Source organism: Lissotriton vulgaris, chromosome 4_1, assembly GCF_964263255.1.
Source record: "Lissotriton vulgaris chromosome 4_1, aLisVul1.2, whole genome shotgun sequence".
NCBI classification, from domain to species: domain Eukaryota; kingdom Metazoa; phylum Chordata; class Amphibia; order Caudata; family Salamandridae; genus Lissotriton; species Lissotriton vulgaris.
In genome coordinates, this window is record NC_141691.1 from 1,805,829,840 (window position 1) to 1,805,844,051 (window position 14,212).

General features: G+C 47.1%; 1 protein-coding gene across 1 annotated transcript in view; it reads left to right on the forward strand.

The window, feature by feature from the left end:
* LOC147724582 (fibrocystin-L-like) overlaps positions 1 to 14,212 on the forward strand; it is a 2,246,326-nt gene that overhangs the window by 2,062,530 nt on the left and 169,584 nt on the right. The window contains exon 75 of the mRNA XM_086918063.1: positions 13,738 to 13,970. Coding sequence (XP_086774189.1) covers positions 13,738 to 13,970 — 233 coding nt within the window. The remainder of the gene's footprint in view (positions 1 to 13,737; positions 13,971 to 14,212) is intronic.

The window sequence follows — 14,212 nt, forward strand, 5'->3', positions numbered from 1 at the left end:
AGCTGGTGCCTCTTTGGGCCGTTTTTTTTCTCCCCTGTTCCAGTCCACAGAGAGTGGACTAGGAAAGGGGAGAAAAAAAACCGGCCCACAGAGTGCACGGAGACAGAGACTGCAGCCTCGCTGTGCGGCCAGACAGCGATTGTCAGCTGTGGGCTCCCTTCACCCCTACCCTGCCAAGCAATCAAGCTGAGGCTGGGCTGGGGAGGGGCGATTGTTTGCAAAATTCGGCCTCCCTGGGGGCCAGGTGTTTCTCAGGCCTTTGAGCCATTTGCACCTCGGCCCCCTGGCGCCCATGCAGCCCATAAACGGTGTTACTGGGTCTTGCTGTGGGGGCCTGGTGACGTTTGGAATTTTTTTTTGTTATATTTATTTATTTATGCGATTTTATATAGCGCTGACTTTACCCGAAGGTGTCAGAGCGCTTCACACTAGGAACAGCAATAATACATGAGGAGAAAATTATAAGTGGACAAATTACAAAACAAACGTTAAGTTACATGAATCAAAAGTGACAATAGTGAGCAACCAAAATACAAGAGGAGCAAACGATACATTACAGGAGGAAAAAGTGGCATGTGTGCAGGTTACAAAAGCGTACAAAATACAAGGAGACTTAAAATACTGCAATTAATGGCAGACACTCCAGCACAAGAACAAACGTTACGTAGGCAATGGCGGCACTTGTGCAAGTATCTAAAGCAAACAAAAGTGAGAGGTAGCAAACAGTGTGTTACAAGAGAAAAGTGACTTGTGCAAGTTACAAAAGGGTACCATACACAGGTACAAGGGTAATACTACAGTAAATGGTAAATACTCAAACTGCCAGAACACACTGGGAAGGCACTTCCCGTGCACCAGCTTCACCTCAGCCTTCCCCCTGGCTACCTGGCTACCTTGGATGACCCAGAAAGCTGTGTTTTGTGCTCCCCTGCCAGGACATTTTCCCAAGGCCTGGAGGGTTGATTAATTTACTAATTGCAGGGGCCTTACCTCTGTTCATGTGCTCCTGAGCTGAAGATCTGGGGAGGGCTGAGTAGGTTAGTAATAGCAGGGGCTTTGCTGCTTTTCCGGTGCTCCTGTGCTGGAGGGCTGGAATAATTTTGTGACAAAAAGGGGCCTTGCTATTTTTTTTAGTTGCTCAGCATGTAGGCCATTGTCACCTTGGCCCTGTGTCATGTGCAAGAACAGTATCCTCCCACTTTATTCCTTGTCTGTGCAAATGGTGTTTCATGAAAGGGCACGCCCCTTGAATGTGGGCATCGCCCCTTAAATATGGGCCACGCCTCTTGAATGTGGGCCACTTTTTTCGTCAGTGCCCGAATTGTGATCCCAATCCGACCCTGATGGCAGGCATATCACAGATAAGTATCTCGTGTAATAGCCTATGTTGTGCCCTAATCGTGCAACTTCTATTACAAAGCATCTGGTTTCTAGAGTTATACACAATACTTCTCGCAACAACAGGAAATGCGTATACGTGAATGCCTGACCAGAGTACTAAGAAAAGAAGCTGCGAGGGGTGGGAGGAGATGTGGAAGGCATACAGGGAGAAAATAGTGCTAGTGCTCACAATTTAAACAAGCATTTGCAATGCAATAGGACTCGTATTTACTCGAGACCTATTGCATCTGAAACGGGAGTGAGGGGGTGAGATGGCACAAACGTGAGTGGGGGTGTGCGGGGGTGGGGGTGGGCTTGGGGCTGAGAAGTCACAGAGTGCAGGAGGGAACGGGGAGGCAGGGGAACAAAATAGTTTTTCAAGTAAAGGGGCTGATAGCCATTGAAGGACACAAATGAGGACATAGCTGTCAGGAGGAGGGACTAAAAAGCAGAAAACAAATGAGAATGCAGCATTTAGGATGTAAGCCAATAAAAAGATGGGCAGAGTGTGGGCGGAGCTTAAATGAAGCTTCCCCCACTATAGTATATACAGCATGTCTCGCAAATCTATGGCAGCTCATTCGCACTGCAACACTAGGCGAGACCTAAAAATTACCTTCTTAGGCTACCACGAAAACGTAAATTATCAACAATGTTGAAAGGAGCACATGGGTTATACAGAGCTATTATGTTCACATTATAATTACAAATTTTTTCAACAATCAATGGAAGGGAATGGAGCGATTTATTACATCTCAAAGGAAGAGTCCATAAAACTCAAGATGCTTTCCTGAAAACCTCAGGCTGTGTTTCAGGAAATGTCAAAGAGCTGTCACGCTCCAGAGTAGTTGGGCTGCCGGTGCTTGATGCCATGCATTGTTTACTTCAAAACTGCCTCTCATTTCTGAAAGGTTACCCTCTGTGACATAGACCCACAAGATCACACGTCCTGCCAGAAAGTGCTGGCAGGATGTGAAGCGTATGCGTCCCTGCACTGCTAAGGGTCCTATAAATGTACATTTAAACTGACAGACAAGCCTTGCCTGAGCAGGGGGAGCTATATTTTTAAAGCTAAATGAGCGACAAAGGCACACGTCCTAAATCAAGAAAAGTATAAGCTCAGAAGTGAAAGCTCAAAACCAGTAGCAGCTCTAACTCAAAGGAGAGAGCGGCAAGAAAGGAGAACTTCAGGGTGTGGCTAATTGGTTAGAGACAAAGGAAAAACAAGCAACACCAACAGGGCTCAAGCAGCAAAGGGGGGCAGGGTTTGGGGACGTGCAACAGAAAATCCTCTAACTTTGAAATCAGAGATAGAAAATAAGCACTGGCAAACAGCATCTGACTTTTGACCTCGGTCTTTGAATACACAGCAAATGTGACTAGATGGCAAGATGTATAGACCTGTTTACAAAAACGGAGCAAGCAAGTGAAAACAGGACCAATCCTGTGAATTGCTTTTCAAGAAAGAAGAAAGGAGTTCCTGAACAGATGTGAAAATGGTGATCTGTGCATTTATATTGTACTTAGTCCCTGCTCTCGGGAGGGATAAACACAGTAAGAGGCATGGCAAATGCATGCCATGAACAAATGGGGAAAACGAATATGAGAGTGACAAGGGAGCCAGCAAATAGTAAGCTTATGGCCAGGCTGTATGTACTAAAATATATAAGTATATACTAAAGTATATACAAGAGGTCTTGAATGCTTTACCTAAAAATGAGTGCTGTGATGTGAGCAGCTGCACTGATCTTTCAGTCATGGCTCCTCTATTCCAAGTGCTGCAACTGCATGAGTGGGATTGCTGTATGGGCCTGTTTTGCAACATCAGAACTGCACTGACAAAAGTGGTGACAGCAAACTCAACTGTTGTGTGCATCTATGCTTCGAAGAATATTCTGAGTGGACTACACCTGTGTTTAATCATTGCCTTGTCCCGTTATGCTCTGTCATTAAAGTACTTTCTCTTTTCCCAAAAGAGAAGGAGTGGGGGAAATACCATTTTGGTTTTCTGTTGAGGTCTGCACTCTCACCCACTCTCCCCCCACAAGCTCCCTCCCCAAGAATAATTTATGGCTGATTTAATTGCTGGTGATCATTTATAGAGCATTGCCAGGAACCGCCATCATCGAGGCTGCTGTCAATGTATTTAGCTGTTTGATGCAGGGTTGCGTCAACATGATGGAATCCTGTACCAAAAAGCTTTCTTTTTTTTATTTTTCAAAGGAAAATTGTGAAACTGGATTTTTGGGGGGAAAATAAAAAAAAGACAATGCCCCCCTTGCTATGGGTGTCCTCTCCCATTTTAAGGGCAGCATTTAGCAGTTTTCACTGCACGATAATGCCAAGGTTTTCCTGGTAGTGATAGGCAGTGAAATCTGAAGTCTAATTCTGCCCATCTAAATCAGGTGGGCGGAATTATTGATCTGCCTCTGATAACCTTTGCTCTGCAGGGCCGTCTAAGGGATTTAATCACAGCGAAGATGAAGGACCATTATCTTGGTGGTATAGATACTCCATCCCCATTGTGACAGAGTCTCGATGGTGCCAATATATAAATATTGACCCCAATGGCCGGTTGTCCTCTAAAGGATGTACTAAGCCCAATATGCAGAGCCATAGTAGGATGAGCACCAGTGACAAACTACTTCAACCAACACGGTTGTGGTATAGTAGCTCCTGTGCCCAGTGGACCGCCAAACGGGGTCCGACAGCATCCGACCATTAAAGTTGCTTTCACATATGCTAAGCCGTTACACAAACATTGTTTGCCAGCGTATCAAAAAGCTGATCTGCCAGGTGACCACAGCAATTGCATTTAAACTGATAGGCTTGTTAGGGACCCTCCTGTAATCAATGATGCTGCCTGGACTCGTGCCTCACTGCAAACCCCAAGCAACCAACTATTTCTGTACACACTGTTCGAGTCAGTCCTTTCTCCCTACCTCCAGTAACACTATCATTGCAGGATGGTCTAAGCCCTCCAGGGCAGGACCTAATGAATCACACCTGTGTGACAAATACTGCAAAATCATAGACATAATGAGCTCCACAGGTATAACTTAGTAGCACCAGAGCAAGACATAATTGGCGTATTTGGCCACCAGCACATGCATGACTGAACAGTTCTACTGACATAATTAATCAGCAAAAGCAAGACTGGGCAAAACCATGGGTTGAACCGAGCAGCAGCAAAGGCATAACTGAGCAGAAGTACCACAGGTATAATTCAGAAGCAGCATTAAGCAGGGGCAGCACATGCAGCAGCACCAAGGATGAGATTAAGCAGTGACCTCATGTGGATTATTAGCAAGAAATGTTAACGACCTAACTCTAACCCGCAGCACCTGGATATGGACGTGCAGCAATACAGACATACACTAAGTGGCAGCACAGGGTTAGTTGAACAGGTTCATAGGAATAATGGAGAACCAGCTATAGGCGCATAACAGAGTAGCAAAATAAACATAACTGAGCAATGCACTGTCATGATTATGCAACAGCAGCTCAAGCAAAATGGGCAGCAGCCAGGCCTAAAGAGCAACATTGGTGGTTTTGAGGGAAAGACGGGCATAACTGAGATTTAGGATCAGAATATTTAACCAGAACATCCTGCATGTTTGACAACTACCATAGTCCTAGTTGAGCAATAGGACCTCAGATAAGACTGGATAGTACCATACCACCACTGGAGTAAAGAATCAGCAGCACAACCGTATACACTAACTGAGCAGCTGAACCACTGTAGTAATGAAGCAGCTGCAGACTGGCCCACGGTAACTGAGCTGCAGAACCCTGAAGTAATGAAGCAGCAGCAGAAAGACATACAGTAACTGAGGTGCAGCACCACTGGAGTAATGAAGCAGCAGCAGAAAGACATACAGTAACTGAGTTACAGCACCAACAGGAGCACATCTACATGACTAACTGAGATACAGCCATCAAATAATAACTGAGCTGCAGGACCTCAGCACCCAGTAACTAAACTACAGCACCACAAGTTTAACTGAGTTAGGGCTTTACTGGCTGAAGGAGCACCAACACCACATGCATAACTAAGCAACAAAACTGACATACTTGTGCAGTGCCTTGGTGCTATTGGCAGTGTCCTACAACCAAAACATTTGTGTACTGGTTGGATCCTTGGATATGCTACTAGCACCCTAGCTTATAACTGTAGCAATTTGATAAGAATTCTGGTTTCGAGCAAAGTCATATTATTAGGATTACATTGGCATGGGAACTTTGGTGAGCAATATATTTTCTGGCACAGTATTTAACACTGATATTATTTCTTCTGGCACTTGATCTTTGCAGGCATAATACATAAGGCACCATTTTTTCCCAAGAATTAATGTTAGCTTGCTTATCATCAAGAGCATAAAGCAGGCCTCTAGACCATAGGGGTGCCTGAACGCTTCAAGAAGGACCCTTTCTGTTCAAGATTAATGAATATCTGTGAAATACGGGAGAATCAGAGGCCCCTCATCACATTCTGTAGAATGCAGCACTTATAGAAAGAGGAAGTAACAAGGAGAAATAAAGATATTCCTTCTTGGTATGCCTCTCCTGGGAAGGTGTATCTTTTTAATGCATTCCCAGGTTTAGAAATCCTGGTAACTCTGGGAATGCTTCAGAAACCATGGGAGTTGCATGGAAACACCCATTCAATTCCCATGCCCCTTTTGCAGAGTAAGGCAGCGCATCAATTTGCTCTGTGTTGCTTTACTTGAGATTTAGGAAACCACTCAGGGGCACACAAAGTAGCCTTGCATTGCCTCAAAAAATCTCACATAAGGTGTCCGTCACGCATGTACCACATTGTGTGGTGCAAATGTGACACAAACAGCCTCCTACGTAGTGTCCTAAGTATTTTAGCATAGAAGTCAGGGCTAAAATAGTAGGCACTTTACGACTAACGCTGACACACCTCAACCAGTGCAAAAAGTGTAAAGGTGGCTAAGCCCTGGCCTGATCCAAGGAAGAACATTTAGGAAAAACGCACTGGCCACATCATATCACTTGTTGTCTCATGGCAGGTGGGGTAGGAAGCACAGAGAACAAGAGGGAGGGAACAAAAGGTGGGGGTGGAAGTAAAAAATGCAACACAGGGAAGGGGAAGATGGAAGGGGATAGAGCAACATGGAAAATGGATGTAGGAGAGGAAGAAGCAACACAGGCAAAGGTGAATGGTGGGAGGGGAAAATGTAAAAAAACAAATAGCACCCGATTCACAGCATGAGGAGTGGAAGGACACTGATAAAACTAAATCAATAGTAGTTGGTACATTCTCCACACGGAAGAAGAGGAAGTGAAGCTGACCAGTGCTGGCCAATTAGGAGCCAGCAAAGAAGAGTGACAATCAAGCCACCATCAACAAATGGTATGCAATGGGGGACTCCAACCTATTTATAGTAAATAATACCCCCCAGAAGAAAAGTGCATGCCCTTTCAGCAAATAGGAAAAGCTGTGACTGTATGCACCATTTGTCATTAGGTCATCCTTTGTACTAAGATCTGGTATGCCCTGTTCTGGAAAGACCATGACAGCCTCCTCAGTACTCTCCTGCGGTGTCCTGAGTGTCCACACCTGCCAGGCATCTACCTGGTCATCCTTGCATGTTTTTTCCTCACATCTCAGGATTTCAGTGATGTGTACTTTGCTTTACTCCCTTGGCTAAACAGCACTATTCAATCCCACTTCCCAAAGAGGTTCTGCTTTAGTAGTCAACCCAAAGGTGAGGAATTTGTGGGAAGATGCATCCATCAGAAGAAAAAGTTACTTATGTGACATTATAGATGGCATACAAAATGCATTCCCCCCCCCCCCAACTGCATGCTTCAAAAGAGGCCTCCCTTCAACATCAAACTGGGAGTCTTGCTTGATTTTCTGCAGTGTGCTTGTTTATTAAAAATTAAGTTCACAGGTCAATTACTTCATTGAACACCATTTCTTTATTTATTAGCAAAATGATTACATCACAGTATTTAAGAAAAATTCGCCTTATATACAATATACACTCATTTACCGCCCATTCTCCAATGAGCCTTTGGTTTGACTTCAGGGTTGCGCCAGCAGGCCACAACCCAGATCGCCTGCTCTCTTTACGTTAACCCCCTTCCGGTCAACAGAGCCGCAGGTCAATAATGTGCCCCCACTTGGGCAACCAGCGGCCTCCGGGGTAGGGCTGAAGAGCCAAGGCCACCAGCAGGTCAGCCCCAACTCTCCCGCCAGCCCAGAGTCCAGAATGATTTAGAAAACCTGTTCAGAGGTAAAACTGTCACTAGACAAGAAGTTCCCGTGGTATTCTTGTCCGGAACCCCGCCACAGGGCGAGGCGCTTACTGGCGGACTCGACCTCCCCCCCCCCGCGCTCGAGAGCTTCGGAGATGGCCCCTAAAACTGTTTCTATAAATATCTCAGTGCCCGCCTCTGAAAGGTGCACCCCATCCTCCGCGTATAAATCCGGCCTGGACGTTTGTATCAACTTGTGACGAATAGTTCTAATACTAGATTTCTGTAGGATTTCTGCCACCGACTGGTTCAACCTTTTAACCGATTTGTTCACTGCCTTCGTGGGTGCGCCCCGCGACCATACCAGCCTCGGGATGACTTCGGACCATATTACTATAGCTTCAGGCAAAATACTTTTGACCGCTGCTAGAGTAGAAAACAAGAACTCCTTCACTCCTCTCCTTCCGGCCGGGATCATATCGTTGCCACCGCAGTGCAACACAAATACATCTGGATAAGGCATGCCTCTGGTCAAGGCCGCCTTTACATCCCTCGGGACGTCCACTAGGCGCTGCCCGCCTATGCCCACCCAATGATGATCACATCCTTGCATCATGTGCACCCTGTTTTCGAGCGTCTTTTCGAAGTGCACCCCCGCCCTGCGAATGAAGGAGTGGCCACACCAACATATTTAGATTCTCTTAGGGGAGGTACCTATAGTAAACATTAAGAAACACGGTGAGAATGATCCTAGGCAGAAGGGGACGGAAAATTAATGATACAGACTGTTAAACTAATTGCGGGCGGACATAACGTTCATAACATGCTAATTTCCAGCGACCCAATCTCTTAATCGCCTGTTCGGGCAGGCCTAGGCCAGCAGCTGTTGTCGCTGCACCAATTCGGAATGAATGGGATGTAAAGTCGGTAGGATCAACCCCGATCTTTGCCAGGGTCATTTTTACTACCCGTGTAAACTGGAACCTGGTGAGGGGTAGACCATTCTTGCGAACCAGTAATCTATCATTCGCTCCTTGAGGCCTGACTTGCATGAACCCTCTCATCAAATTAACTGGACAGAAGGGCTCCCCTTCTACTCTACCCAATTGTAACCAAGCCCCTTTACCCAAAGGGTCCGTTTTCGATCTACGAACTCTGAGTCTCAGGACATCTTCTGACTCCATTATGTCTGAGCACCTTAGGCCCCCCTCCCTATCTGTTTTAGATGCTGGGAGTAATTCAGAGATCCGCAATGCTCCACAAAAGGCTAAGGCGTAGGCCACCCGGAATAATTGGGTCTCGTATGGGGAAAAACAAACGAACAGCAACGTCTCTAAGATTTTTATCAACTTCCCTACATCTATGGGTCTTCTGGAATCTTTTGCCCCAGGTGTCAAGCGCTCCCAACCCCTCACTGCTCTTCTTACCCTCTGGTCTTTTGTTGGGTCCAAGACTCCCTGTAACCCTGCATAGAATGCCAATGCCGACAACTGCCTCTTCATAAATGCCACTGATTTTCCCTTCTCTTTCTGCTGTACTATGAAACCTAACACGCTCTGAGGCACGAAGGCGTCCCTAGGCCCGCTCCCCTTAAGTATGTCTTATAACAATCCCAAGACTTTTGATACATACACTTAGTCTTGGGGGCCAAGGATGCTGCTATCAACTCGGAGGCAGTGGGGCACCAAACTTCCATAGCTCCGCTGGGAAGGCTGTCATTGTCTTCTCTGCTTGCGGCCAATGCGCCCGGAATTCTGTCAACTTAAAACGAGACAACGCATCAGCCGCTGTGTTCTCCACACCTGGGACATGTCTAGCAGTGAAATGGACATTGTGGCTCAGGCATTGCAACACTAACTCTTTTAACAGACGGAGCACCCAAGTGCAGGTTGCTCTCTGGTTATTGATCACCATCACTACTGACATGCTGTCCGACCAAAATACAATGCGCCTGTTTGCGAGCATATCCCCCCACAAGTGCAACGCTACCACTATGGGGAACAACTCTAGGAAGGAAATGTTACGGGTCAGACCTCGTTCTATCCATTCGTCTGGCCAGTGCTGCATGCACCACTTAGGGCCCAAAATAGCTCCGAAGCCAATACTCCCTGCTGCATCAGTGAACAGCTCGAGGTCAGCGTTTGAGGTGCTGGCTGACCGCCACAACACCGTGCCATTGAATTCCTGTAAGAAACACTTCCGAATCAATAAGTCCTCTCTCACCTCAGCAGATAACCTCACTCTGTGGTGCTTAGCACGCAGCCCGGACATTGCCCTTGCTATACTCCTGGAGAAAGCCCTGCCCATTGGTATGACCCGCAAGGCAAAGTTCAGTTGGCCCAAGAGAACTTGTAACTGGTGTAAAGTTACCTTCTTTGCTCCCAAGCAGCTATCAATTGCGGCCTTGAAGGCATCCACTTTTGCCTTTGGCAACCTGCACACACCTGTTCTGGTATCGATTTCAATGCCCAAAAATGTCAAACATGTAGTTGGACCTTCAGTTTTTTCCGCCGCCAATGGCACCCCCAGCGCCCCGGCCAAGTGCTGGAAGCCCAGAAGGGCCTTCCTACATGACTGGGAACACTCAGGGCCCATGAATAAAAAATCATCCAAGTAGTGCACCACTGCATGGGATTTGTCTGAGGTCAGGAATTGCTCCACAGCCCATTCTAAAAACCTCGCGAAAGTCTCAAAAACTGCACAGGCGATAGAACATCCCATAGGCATGCACAAGTCTATAAAGTAGTTACCATCAAAAGTGAAACCCAACAACCTGGTATCTTCTGGGTGAACAGGAAGTAACCTAAACGCCGACTCAATATCAGCTTTGGCCATTAAGGCTCCCTCCCCCAGTGCCTGCAATTTTTCAATGGCCGTGTCGAACGTGGTATAGCGCACCGTGCACAGATCTGGATCTAACTTATCATTGACCGATAACCCTGGGGGGCTTGATAGATTATGAATGAGGCGGAATTTACCCTCCTCTTTTTTAGGAACTAATCCCAACGGCGAGCAAACCAAATCGGGGATAGGTGGATTCTTGAAAGGGCCCCCACCCGTCCCAAGGATACTTCCTTCATGATCTTGTTTCGCGCTGCCTCCATATTCCGAAGCACTGAGCTTTGATTGCGAGGCGGGACATTAGAGGGGGGGGCTGAAGACGGGATACGGAAACCAAACGTAAAACCATGAAGCAGGAATTGAGCCTCGACAAGGTTGTCGTACTTACTGAGGAGGTGTGTCAGGACATGTCGTTTAATGGGAGTTGGGAGCCTTGTCAGATGCTTTAGGTGGCTTTCCTTTTGGGGTAGTATGACTGGACTGTTCTTTGGGATTTCCAGTTTTCTTGAAACATCTGATTTCTGGGTGGGATGTTCCCCCGCAATACGAACAGCAGTGTTTGAACCTGCACGAGACCCCCCTAGTACACTCATTTCTGTTAAACTGCCAGCAGGCCTGTTTTTTATCGCCGACTCCTTTGTCACTCCGAAAGGACTGACTCTGAGCAGGGGGACTAGTCTTAGACGTTGCGGGTGAGGAATAAAACACTGTGTGCCATAGATTGATCTCCCGCTGGTCCCATGAAATACCTGGGTGGACTGCTTTCATCTGTCTAAACATTTTATCATATTTTAACCACCCCAGGCCTGGAAACTCAGCTGCCGCACCATGTATCAGGGATATGTAACTCATCATTTGAGGACCCAACACGGGATACTTTTCCAATATAACTGCGGCATAAATGGCAAATCCTGTGATCCAATTCTTCATAGACCACTCAACCCATGACTTCTTTTGATTGTATTCACCCTCTTTCCCACCTTTGGACTTCCCTGCCGCTACTCCTGCATTAAGAAGGTCAAACACCTCCACCTATTCACCTCTGAGTATCTTTTCTTTCATATCTGCCGGAACGTGCCAGGTGATCCCCGTAGATGGCGATAGGGTCATCGAGGATGAACCAAACATTAACGGGCTGAATGCTAGCATTGGGTGACCTGTCGGTTGCCTCCCAGCCCCCCCTTGTATCTGGCTATTAGGAGACCCCGACAAATCAACAGCGGTGTTAGCCATTGGGGCCTGTGGTGGGCACCCTAAATTTGAGTAAGCATTCATCATTAAGGGGGCCCCATTTGTCGGGTAAGTCATGGTGGGGATCATTGAGCTTATAGGGCCGTTACCAATTGCTTGCCCATGCGAACCATATAATTGCATCCCTGGTAACTGTGCGACCCCTCCGGGTTGCACCCAAACTTGCGACACTCCGCTACCTGGTTGCGCCACTACTGGCGGTAACATACCCTGCGAACAGGGCCCCCCCACATGAGCGACAGGGAGCCCCCCTATTTGTGCAGACTTAGAGATCACGTGCTGTCCCTCCGCACCGTCCTTGTCCTTATCTGGGACCGAATTCACGTCAATTGTCTCTAGCACCTCCTCCTCACCTGGTGATGCTGATTGGGGGTCTGCCGGCCTAGACCGCTTGCCTTTTGTTGGGCCTTTAAACCTCTCTGGCGTACGCTTCGCTCTCTTGCCTCTCCCTCTTTCTTCCTGAGAATTCGCCTCTGCTTTAGCCCCTTCTCTCATGTTCTTTAGCACTCAATCCACGCCTTTTTCTTTCGCGAACTCCAGCAGCTCCGTAAAAGCGAGGTACTCATCATTTTTGGCTGCGGGCTCTTTGCCCTTCGGTGCTCTCTTTGGCGGCATCCTGCACTTAAAGAAAACAACGTTAAAAACCTTTAACTGACATTACATGCATTTGGGCAAGCCGTGCCGTGGCTTGAGCTTGTTCCCGGTGTATCCGGTTGCACTGTATGCGCATGCGCTCGCCCCCCTGGGTATGATGACAAAAAAATGGGGGGGGACCCGACTGCTCGATTACTGCCCTTATCTCCGTTGCCCCATATGCCGAATACAGTCTTTCGTATATAGTCACCCTTCGTACAGAAAAAAGCTTTCCCCTGGACCTCCCCTGCCCGCACGATACTGATTACGAAGGCGGGTACTAGCGGAGACCTCAAAAGGCATTTGAAATTACCGCGCTGGACCCCCGATCACAGCGCTCCGCCATTGCTCCATTCAATCTCGGAAATAACGTAATTCCGTAGGGATCCCAATCACACCGCGACTGCCACACACACGTTCAGCTACCTTCCCGCGTGCGCGTGACTCGCGATGCCTGCGACCCGTTCCCTAGTCAACTCGCTCCCGGAGCGGTACACTTCTCTCACTTAAATCACTCGAACGCTTAAAAGATATGCATGCATACCGCTTCACAACAGCCACGCAACACACTGCACGGCCCGCTAACCTAGATCACAAGTCGGATTGACCCTCACTGTTCACTTCCACACGATGGTCCCGCGATGCCTTCTTCTCGCGACGTCCGACTCCTGGGCGGTCAGCGGACAAAAAGAGGGGGCCTCTAAGGTGGTCGCGGGCTTTTATGCCTCGCGCCCTACGACTACTTCCGGGGCGTTCCGCAGCCCCCCGATTCCATTGGTCCTTGCACAATATTCACTTCCGGGTCGGCTGACTCGGAAGTGAACCTTCCTCTGGGTCGGCCCTTTGGCTGCCACTAACGACGCCACTCCCCGAAGGGGGGTGGCGCCTTGCATTTCCAGTGGATACATTACATTCTCTCAGATTCCTTACCAGCCTTCACCCTCCCCACTGGGTTACTGATATGATGAATACTTTTTCATGTAATGCGAACTTATTTTTCTAAATCTATGATTCTCTTGGATCCTCGCCACACGCCTCAATAAGTAAGTAGGAAAGTATCAGGAACTGATGCCAGGGAGCCGATTAGCATCGCGTATACTCAAGTGATGTCATTTCCAGAGGTGGAGTCATGGCTACAGCCATATGGAGACCTGGCAGCTCTTGAGAATCATTACTGGATAAACGCTTTTCCAGACTGGTGTGAAGTCTCCAAGAAATTTTGATAAGGTGAAGAATCAGAGGGAAAACTATCTATCTAGGAGAAATATTATGGTAAGTAACTTTTTTTTATGGTAATTTCAACCTCTATTCTTACTCCAAAAATGAAGTGCCTGTAACTAGTTGAAAATTGAAATTTTTGTTAAACCTAATGAATAGTGTCACTTATTTTGCTTTATGCAGAAAAGCAAATCCATCCGACTGTGTGGACATGGTTTGTGATGCCAAGAGGAAAGCTCTGCTGAAGGACCTTGATGGCTCTCTTCTGGGAAACCCCGGCTCTGTGACAGCTCAGTCTGAGTACCAGTGGGGCGGAGTTCAGTCATATGGAATTGGAGACTATAGAATTCCAAAAGTGATGCTAACGTACCTCAATGGCAGCCGCATTCCTGTGAACCAAATAGCACCAAATAAAGGTTTGAAGTGTAACATTTTTTGTATTTGTTGTAAGCTGATAAGAACTTATATCGTGCTGTTCCAAAGTGTTTTCCCTTTTAACTTAAAAGTAATAAAAACTGCCTATATATGGTATAATATTTGTCAATTCCTCCAGATACTTATTTGACATTTTCCAGTGACATTCTCCTTGTCAACCGTCACAAAGTTTCCTTTCATCACTGCTTCTCTACTGTGGGTGGAGACTCTCCTCTCCGGACCT